We start from the raw sequence: 9,783 nt of genomic DNA on the forward strand, positions 1-9,783 counted from the left end.
ATTAGTAAATAAATAAATTGTAGTAGGTGCCTATGAAATATATTAATTATGGATGAATACTCGAGGCCATTGAAAAAAATAAAATGTGATAATAATTATTTCTCTCATGATTTAACCCACTTCAATTGGAGTTCTTAAACAATAAGCATTCATAATTTCACGAGTACAGTAGTGTCAAATGCATTGTCTTAAAGTACATCGTAAGTTTGCGGCTGGATATATCATAGCTATCTAATTATTGATAGGTAGCCATTGATTTTTCACCAATATTTTTCTCTGATACCAAATTAGTAATTACCTACTAGACACTATAGTTACTCTGATAATTGGACACATGCTTATATCAACTCCAAATCACATGTAAGTGCAAAATATGTTACTGTAAATGAATTAATTTGATTTTTTTTTATCAAAGGCTTCAACAACTACAATTAAATAAATTATTTATTTATGATAGGCTGCATTTTGATTATTATGTTATATTTTTATCATTTTGATATAAATTATAACTACATAGTACATACACGTTCACATTACACACTCTATTTTTGTACCTGTATTATATCTAACTTAATTTAGGTAACTATACAGGTACAAATAATGTTCTAACATAATTGTATACAATTTATATGAATAAATGTGTTTTATAAATAACATAATACATAGGTAGTTAAACTTAAAAGCTATCCGGCGAAGGTAAAAAAATTGGCTTATGATGTTTTCTTATTATAGGCAGGCTAGATAATGTTTTACTAGGCACTTCCAAAATGATTTTATTTTTGAATGTATACCTTGCGTTTAGCTGTGATATTCGCAGACATTGCTAGTAACTTTTGCCTTATCAAGTATGGATCACTGAAGTATATTCCTCGTAATGTATTATTCTTAATACCTAGTAATCCATTTTTTTATATCTCAATTAAAGTTTTTGATACGTTTTGTCAAAAATTTTAAAAAGACATGAGGATAATTTTATTCAATAAGCAATTTCTTATCGCTAAGGCAGGTAAGTGTTAAAATAAATCATCTAATAATAATAAAATACAGTTTATAATTTTATTTTCCAATTGGTCTACTTTTAAATTGATATTTATAACATGTATACTATAATTCGTCTATAATTATAATGTATATTATATGTTCATGAATGGTTTTTTTTCAGAATGGTTTGACTAACTTATCCGTAATTTACTATAAAAAATGTTATGGTATTATACATATATTATGGTTAGGGCAAAATTAATGAAGGTTATCAAATGTTGTCAAAATTTAAAACCTATTTTGATAACGTTAGGAGATATCTTGGATCAAACGTAGTTTCAACATTTCTTTGCTGTCAATTATTTTATATTTTACACTCCTACAGGTAGGTATAACTGATCTAAAAAAAAATCTCTGATGATACAATTACATTACAAAATACTTAATTAGTCTTGCATGATAAGTAGGTAATGCGTATGTACGGATACATCCCATGTTTAACATATTTTGATGGTTGATACTATATAGTTTATTTTAATAGACTTATATTATATATGTACACGTACATTTGTCTGCATTTATATATTTGTATTGTTTATATTATACTGTTTATTATAATTAAATAATTTGAAATTGTTTTTTTAAATATTATGCAAATGTATATTGTGATTTACGACTTACTGATGGTAATCCGGGTATCTGGTATATATTATGTATAGGTTATAAGTACAAATCGTAAGTCATATTTTCAATTTTCAATTTGACATTCAAAGACGTTTTTAATAATTTTGGAAAAGTTTTGAATATTCTTAAGTGATTGACACTTATTAAAAATAATACTGAAACGAATAATACTTATCGGAGTCATTTTTACTAAGAATTTTCATATTACCTGTATCAACGTCTATAATGTAAACTTACTGCACTAGCTATTAGAACGATAAGATAGTCGAGTGTTAACCATGTACTTAAGTATTAAATTAACCTACGCAGTACGCTGTATAAGCATATAGGTACCTATTTAAACTTCGTCGAGTGTAATGCTACATTCCAGTGACGCACAGACTAGTTATACCTAGTAATGCATCTACATTCTACAGCACGTTTCCTCTAGGTTGGGGGTGACGGGGTAAATTACTAGTATCACATAGAAGTCTATGTAAATTATAATAATTTATTTCTAATTTGCAAGCCATTTATACTAATCATATACATTTATAATGGAGGTACTTGGTAATAGCAGCTGTTGTTGATTATTTTATGAAAAATTCAATAGATATGTGCGATTTAATCAAAATAATAATAGCTGATAGTGATTATGAAAAAAATTCAAATATAACTGGAAAGAACTACTTTTTTTTGTTTTTTCATCATCAATAAACCAGGCATTATGACCAGCCGACAAAATCTGTCGTCTTTTAAGAGTTTGTTGGTATTTACTCAATATTTTATAATATTTAAGTTTAAATAGGTAATATAGTTTTTTACATATAAAAGTGGTCGGTTGGTTGTATTTTGGTTAACTGAATACCTATTATGCTCTCAAAATTCCTCTGAACACCACTGCATCAATACAATATATCCACATAATATTTAATTGTGATATTGTAGCAATGTGTCTGTAATTGTCCTTATCAGGAAACTTGGTTTAATATCTTATAGGTAGGTACTATAGGTACCATTGATAAATAATGAATGCTTATATTATATAGATGGGTAAATGTATTATGACATGCTGATTGCTGATATTGAACTTAAATAAATAACGCGCACTCAAATAAATAATTAAATAAGCGAACAAATAAATAATAAAGTCCCCACGCGTCCTCCCCGGAAATGCGGAAAAAAATTTGAAAACAAAATAATAATAAATACCTCGTGTGTGTGTGCCTCATCAGCCGTTCCGCTGAACATCCTCGAGGGAAAATCAAAAGCAATAAAACTTTACTATTGGGACATTAATTTTTTTTTTATATACTTTGAGCGGTTTTGCTACAGTTATTGTATACCTAAAACTATCATAATATCGTAATATAGTTTTAGTCGCAAACGCTTTGGTATTTTATAACTTATGAAATGACTCATACTGCAGACTATCTCCATAAATGTAAAATATAATATTTATTACTATGGTTTTTTTATTCGTTGGTCTCGAAATTAGCTATCTGACAGTTATTGACAAACATTTTTTTGTCATATTATATTATTATCATGCATACACGGTCCTCACTTCTTGTATAATAATATTAGAGCTGTAAACGTCGATGTCTAGTTTATAATATATAGGAGAAATTTGCGTCGCCTAGTTTTCACATGATATAATAACATAATAGGTAATGAATAATGATAATAATATTATAATCGAATCTTAGTTTACGAATCGACCACTTAAAATACTTATATATTATACAAGATATTATGGAACATTTATCCTAACTAGCCGTTGACGTCTGTTGTCTTTCTCTCTGATTTTGAAGGCTAAAATTTTATAGGTATATAAAATTAAAACTAATATTTTTGTAAGGTAAAAATAAATATACCTATATGAACTGGCACATTTATTAAAAATTACTAAATATATTATTGGTACCTATAGGTATATTATGATGCCCATTACCAATATTTATTTATTTTAATAAAAATATAAAATGATTTATGGTTACTATTAAATTGACCATTACTTATGATAATTGATAATATATAAGAGACAATGATATTCAAAACTTTTCAGGAACGTCTAATATGGAAAATGAAATGGTAATAAATAAGGATAACTATAATCAGAAAAAAGAACTAGATCCAAATTACTTACTAGGCGATCAAGAGCACATTGACAAAGTAATACATTTGTAATAATTTACTTTTAACAAATATATTGATGTATTAATTTATTTTATTTTTGGTTTTAGACAACTAAAGTTTCATGGATTTTAGTCATAACAACAATAAGTACTAGTTTAGGCTGTTCAATTCCTGCCGGATACAACACTGGAGTAGTAAATGCCCCTGCAGAAGTAAGCGTTCAAGTTTAATTTAACTGCAGCTGAATTTTTAAAGTTTTTATTCAAATTCTTATGTTTAATATTAAATGAGATAAGACGAAAATCATCAGACTATGACAAAAAAAAATTTTAACTTATAGATATTGAAACAATGGTGTAATGAAACGATCATACAACGTTATTATGTACAATTTTCACCTGCTCAACTTGATGGCCTTTGGTCTATACTAGTTTCCGTATTCTTGATTGGTGGCATTATCGGTGGTGTAGCTGGTGGTAAATTAGCAAATGCATTGGGCAGGTAAATCATTTTATAGTTATTTTAAATGCCGCATTTTTATAGTTGTGCAATATTACTCGGCCGATTAATTTTGATCCAGCTGTGGAGGTACGGATTTCCCGACTATAGGTGAGAGCATTATGCTAGCTCCATAACACCCTACCGTGTTAGCTAGGTAATCTTCATGGTTACTCTCTAACTTCCACAGAACACCGTCATTGTCAACGTCTATATGTGTTATTGTACGGCAGTCTACACTTTTCTTAACCTAAAATTAATATTACCTTTGATACTGACAAGTGACAATCATATTGCTGTTATTAACTATATATTAAATTATGTTATTATATTATTATTCATTAATATGGTATGTAATATGGCTGGTGTGAATTTACCATTTTCATGTTTTCTTCTAAAAAACTTTCTTTTGTGTCCCAACTATATAAATGGTTCATTCCTTTTATTCGGAAATACATTATTGACCCATATGCTGCTCCTAAAACTGCCATTTTGCAAGGTTTCCGTCCAACGTCAATTATACATTTTGGATTGATTCGTTTTTGTAAATCTTTGGTGCGTACCTTAAACATATCCGTGCTCGACAAATATGTGAAATATAGGTAATTGGAATTAAAATTTTCAATCAGGACTAGGTAAAACACATCTTCCGTAGAAAAATCTGTACATGTTGTAGTCGCAGAATATGGCAATTTTACTCTGTAGCCTTCGTTAACTTGAACATTCCACACAATAATTGAACGAGTACCTCCGTCTCCTATATAAATTATTGGTTTATCATTGTTTACATTATCATATTCCACAACTAAGTATTGTAGTCGACTGCGCGAGCGACATATTAACGGTTTGAGCGGTATGCTATGTACTATCTGAAATAATTCAAAAAAATACATAAGTACATCATGTTTAAAATTGTGTACTGAGTTAAGGATTAAACTAAAAACTTGGCTTGTAATATTATATTAAAATGGCTTTTTAAAATTTATTTTAGACATTTGGATAAGCAAATATTAATCATTGAAATATGAAATAAGAGTGTACTATAGGTTGGTACAATAGGTACGTTTGCCTTTATTGTTTTGTTTATGGTATAGGCATAACATTACAAATACTATTTGCTTTACGACAAAAAATATTTCTACAGTAAAAACGAAATCAAACCGCATTGTATTAGGGACTATAGTATAGTCACTATACGATGATGTCATACTATGTTGACATAAACAAAACAAATAAATCTGAACGTAAGAATTGAAAGCGATATTTTTTTTATGAGTAAGGTGTAAACAATTATAGGTAGTTTGTTGTTGGTTAAACACTGCATTTGTATAAGATTTAAATAATTATCAGCCCAAGTATAGAATTATAATCATAAAACATATTTTTTTACTTTGATTAGGATTATATGCGAATGAATGATTAATCAAAATACATTTATTTTTGTTGAAACACTCAGATACACCTAGATATATGATACTATGCGCTCTAAAGACATATTATTTGAATTAAAACTTAAGTTAACACAAGACAGTAACGTGTTTTAATTTAATAATTAATTATAATCATACATATAAGAATAATATAGGTAAATATTTCGAGGATGGTGGAGCATTAGAAAATTATGGCGTTATTGACACATTTTATAATTACTTAATCCAACTTTCAAAAAATAAACTACTTCAAATAAGATATTATTTGAAACATCGCGAACGACGACCAGCCCATCTGTTTCTTTTATATTTATTATGATACAATAGTTATACATATTATTGTATATGTTATTTTTGTAACCTACACGTCCATCTCCATAGTCAATTCCCAATATTTTTGCATCGGATTCTGTCTTTGTAGTTTCATCTAAGGTATTTATAATTCCTATATCCAATACCCAAACTATACCATTTTGACCCATGTATATGTCTATGGCATTTACAATGGATTTATTGTCGTCTGCAGCATTCTTCTCTAAGTTAGGGAACGGTCGCACATAGTTGTAACATTCATCTTTATCGTAGAGCATTAATTGACTTAACGTAAATGGCACACCTTCCCTAAATCATTAGACTTTATAGTTTTTCTAAATATTGACGTTTTCGTAGTTTTTATTTTATTTTTTAGCTTATATAAAAGATATTAAAAACGAGTTTTACTTGTAACGCGGTGAAACCAAAATCACTTGATTTCCACAAATTTGGAACCTGGTGAAAATTATATTTTTTGGTATACAGCGTTTGTCGTGTAAATAATTGGCTTCCGTTTTGTTATTCGGCCATTCAATATAATGTCCATTTAACATGTGAGGCTTGAAAATATTTGAAACGTTGCGTACTATATTTTGAGAAAAAACGATGATATTGGCATAATACATTATGAATAAACCAAAATAAAGTCTCATAATATTATCATCAATTTCAATATAAAATACGTGCTAATTGAACACATCATATTTTATGTACTTTGAAAAATTTATTGAATATATTAGACAATAGACTCACCTACTTAATATAATGTTGCTTTGGTTACAAAACAGATAATCGTAATCTTATTATTAATTAACTATAGGGACTATATAACTATTAGGTATAAATATGTTTTATTTTCGGTAGTTTATTTGAATCCTAGATACATAACACTCATATATATGATAAAAAATTAACGGTATACACCAAGGTATATATATATATATCCACCTTGGTATACACATAATATCAATATGCGTTTTCTGATACAAAAATAGTTAATATCATTAGTTGATAATAAAAAAAAACTTCAGTTAACATAATATAATTTGTTTTTTTTTCCAGGAAAGGAACCTTACAAATTATATACCTGATTAATTTAGTATCTGGTATCCTCTTTTTTAGTTCTAAATCATTTGCCCTTGTAGAATTATTTTTTATTGCAAGATTTTTATCTGGTCTATCCGCCGGTAAGTCTTATCATTAGTTGTTTTGAATATTATTTCACATATTATTATATCAATATACTTTTCAACTGATTATAATATTTAAATTACATCCATCATATTAAATATTTGTTCTAGGCCTCACAATGGCAATGGTACCGATGTATTTATTAGAGTTGTCACCTGCCAATAAAAGTGGTTTATTTGGTGTGATGTTTACAGTAGGCTTGAACTTCGGTGTGGTGTTGTCTCAGTTTTTAGGCCTGGGAAATATCTTAGGTTGGTAAATATTGTAGTTATTGATAAGAATGAATTTAATAATATTATTATATATTTTTCAAAAATTAAAAATATATTATGATTGTAATCAAACAATTTTAATAACTAATAGACTTCCCTGTATTGTTTAGGTAATGAATCATCGTGGCATTACTTATTTAGTCTGTATGGAGGTTTGGTATTATTAGCACTCCCTACTTTAAAATGTATTCCCGAGAGTCCTAAATACTTGTATACTGTACGCAATGAACACAGCAAAGCATTATCAGGTATTTACCTACTGTTTAAACGTTAATCATAATTCATAACTCATAAAGCTATAACTATTCAGTTATAAGACACAAAATTGTTATTTTTAGAAACATGATATCATAATTTATTCATGATTTTTAGAACTAAGCAATTTAAGAGGAATGCCAATATCTGACATAAGCTGGGAATTAGAAAATTTACTCGTTTCTTCTGAAAGGTGGACGCTGAGAAAAGTTATCAATGAACCTTCTAGCCGTAAAGCCATAATAATTACTTGCATAATAATGTTGGGTCAACAACTGTCTGGAATTAATGCAGTAATAATTTAATATTATATAAACATTGGTGTTACTAAGAGGGGAAGGACTTAGGGTCATTAGTACCCCTTCAATATTATCAGAATTTTTCGTTTTCATTTTTCATAGTGACCAACGATTCTTTTACCCTAACTTATTGCCTATCCTATGTTTTCCCTTCTTCAAAAGTCAAGATGCGCCTATTATTATTTAACGTTTTAATATTTCTACATTACATTACTTTATTTAAATAATTATAGGTGTTTTATTATTCTACGTCAATATTCAGAAATGCAGGAATGAGCACAGCTGGTGCTCAATATGGAAATCTAGGCGCAGGAGTAATAAACTTCATTGTAACTATTTTATCAACAACATTCATTGACAATTTTGGACGAAAAACATTGCTATTATTTAGCAGCACTATTTGTGTATTTATGCTCACGGCGTTAATGATTTCAATGATTTTATCGTCTATTGTAAGGATTTCAATTATAGTATAAGTTATTAACCTACTGATTATTCAATATAATTTATATTAACGTTTAGAATAAATGTGTTTAGGGTACGATACCAGGAATATCTTATTTGTTAATAATATTTGTTATTGGTTACGTTTTATTCTATGGATTTGGATTAGGACCAATCCCGTTCTTTATTGGATCAGGTGAGTTAAAAATATTATTTTTAAATTTAATATATCAACAATTATAACCCGATAACCTTTTTTTTTAGAACTAACCGATGTTGGACCCAGACCTATTATCATGTCAGCAATGAGTGTTGCTAATTGGTCCGGAAATTTTTTGGTTGGACTTACATTTCCTTTCGTCAACCTTGTTCTCAAACAATACTCTTTTCTTCCATTCATCGTATTCACCGTTTTTTTAATCATATTTACATGGTTAGTGTTTACAAATAATTTGTATAGTATAGGTTAGGTTTAATTTTAAAATTTTAATATGCATGTAATATGTTGTAATATTATTTATGTATATTTTACATATTATTCTGTACAGGAAAGTGGTTCCAGAAACCAAGCAATCTCTAGGCCAACAGAGTACCGATACTGAATAAGAGCAGAGATTTTATTCATTTCTCTTTACTATAGTATTAAAAATTATTATTGCCTGTGATTTTATCATCTATATAAGATGTATACAATAAGAGTATAGAGTTTAACTATTTTAAATTGTAATATAAATGTATACGACATTTTTCATGTTTATTCATTAACATTTATAAGATTTATTTAATTAAGTTCAGTATACCTATATAGTTTAACAGATAATTATAAGATGAATATTTTTCATATAAGTATACTATATGAGAGATAATTGTTCTGTTACGTCCCAAATTGTGTCGATGTACCTATATTGTATACATCAACTCAGGAAATGGAGACGAGATGTATTCAGGTACAGGGGCGTCTCCAGACTTTGTCTATGGGGGGGGGGGGGCGAAATAGTAAAAAATGTTGCAATCGAACCACTATTTTTACGTTTGTTATCGTTCATAATAAGAAATAATTACAAACTTTACTGTCTTTACTTCAACCAAAATAATATATAAATAATAAATATAATAATTAATAAAAACACAATAAATAATTACTGAACTATAAAAAAGAGTAATATTTAAACAACATCAAATTGAATAAATTCTGTTGACTGATAACAAAATGACAAATATTTGAAATAGGTTATCAAGAATATAGCCGGGAATTATTATCAATAATAATTTGTTATCACTTATCTCTCAAGGAGTGTG

The 9,783-nt window shown here is 28.0% G+C and overlaps 2 protein-coding genes across 3 annotated transcripts; one reads left to right on the forward strand and one right to left on the reverse strand.

The window, feature by feature from the left end:
• The first annotated feature begins 137 nt into the window (after nt 1-137).
• On the forward strand, nt 138-9,230 carry LOC100168486 (solute carrier family 2, facilitated glucose transporter member 1). 2 transcript variants are annotated; one of them, XM_008185517.3, is made up of 12 exons: nt 138-360; nt 3,713-3,819; nt 3,891-3,995; nt 4,124-4,284; nt 7,086-7,210; nt 7,325-7,465; nt 7,597-7,734; nt 7,859-8,034; nt 8,274-8,492; nt 8,578-8,680; nt 8,749-8,917; nt 9,033-9,230. In XM_008185517.3, exons 2-12 carry the CDS (start codon nt 3,724-3,726, stop codon nt 9,088-9,090), a joined length of 1,491 nt encoding a protein of 496 aa, XP_008183739.1. In that variant the 5' UTR covers nt 138-360; nt 3,713-3,723; the 3' UTR covers nt 9,091-9,230. The 2 variants fall into 2 exon arrangements, with proteins under 2 accessions (XP_008183739.1, XP_029347317.1); XM_029491457.1 differs by lacking the exon at nt 138-360 and adding an exon at nt 689-1,006.
• LOC100574236 lies at nt 4,026-6,680 on the reverse strand. The gene is made up of 4 exons (XM_003244935.3): nt 6,432-6,680; nt 6,077-6,332; nt 4,659-5,150; nt 4,026-4,531 (listed from the first exon to the last, which is right to left on the reverse strand). The coding sequence occupies exons 1-4, from the start codon at nt 6,674-6,676 to the stop codon at nt 4,349-4,351; spliced, it is 1,176 nt and encodes a 391-aa protein (XP_003244983.3). The 5' UTR covers nt 6,677-6,680; the 3' UTR covers nt 4,026-4,348.
• Nucleotides 9,231-9,783: the final 553 nt, after the last annotated feature.

The sequence above is a fragment of the Acyrthosiphon pisum genome, chromosome A3 (assembly GCF_005508785.2).
Source record: "Acyrthosiphon pisum isolate AL4f chromosome A3, pea_aphid_22Mar2018_4r6ur, whole genome shotgun sequence".
Classification (NCBI taxonomy): Eukaryota; Metazoa; Arthropoda; class Insecta; order Hemiptera; family Aphididae; genus Acyrthosiphon; species Acyrthosiphon pisum.

What these genes read in the sequence shown, in the direction of transcription:
- LOC100168486 (XM_029491457.1), top strand. Translation starts at nt 961, where the DNA reads ATGAGGATAATTTTATTCAATAAGCAATTTCTTATCGCTAAGGCAG. An exon ending in ATTTCTTATCGCTAAGGCAG is followed by an intron (nt 1,007 to 3,712) that starts GTAAGTGTTAAA and finishes AAAACTTTTCAG; the next exon opens with GAACGTCTAATATGGAAAAT. An exon ending in ATCAAGAGCACATTGACAAA is followed by an intron (nt 3,820 to 3,890) that starts GTAATACATTTG and finishes TTTTGGTTTTAG; the next exon opens with ACAACTAAAGTTTCATGGAT.
- LOC100574236 (XM_003244935.3), bottom strand. Translation starts at nt 6,676, where the DNA reads ATGAGACTTTATTTTGGTTTATTCATAATGTATTATGCCAATATCATC. An exon ending in TTGACTATGGAGATGGACGT is followed by an intron (nt 5,151 to 6,076) that starts GTAGGTTACAAA and finishes GAATTATTTCAG; the next exon opens with ATAGTACATAGCATACCGCT. An exon ending in TAGAAGAAAACATGAAAATG is followed by an intron (nt 4,532 to 4,658) that starts GTAAATTCACAC and finishes TATTAATTTTAG; the next exon opens with GTTAAGAAAAGTGTAGACTG.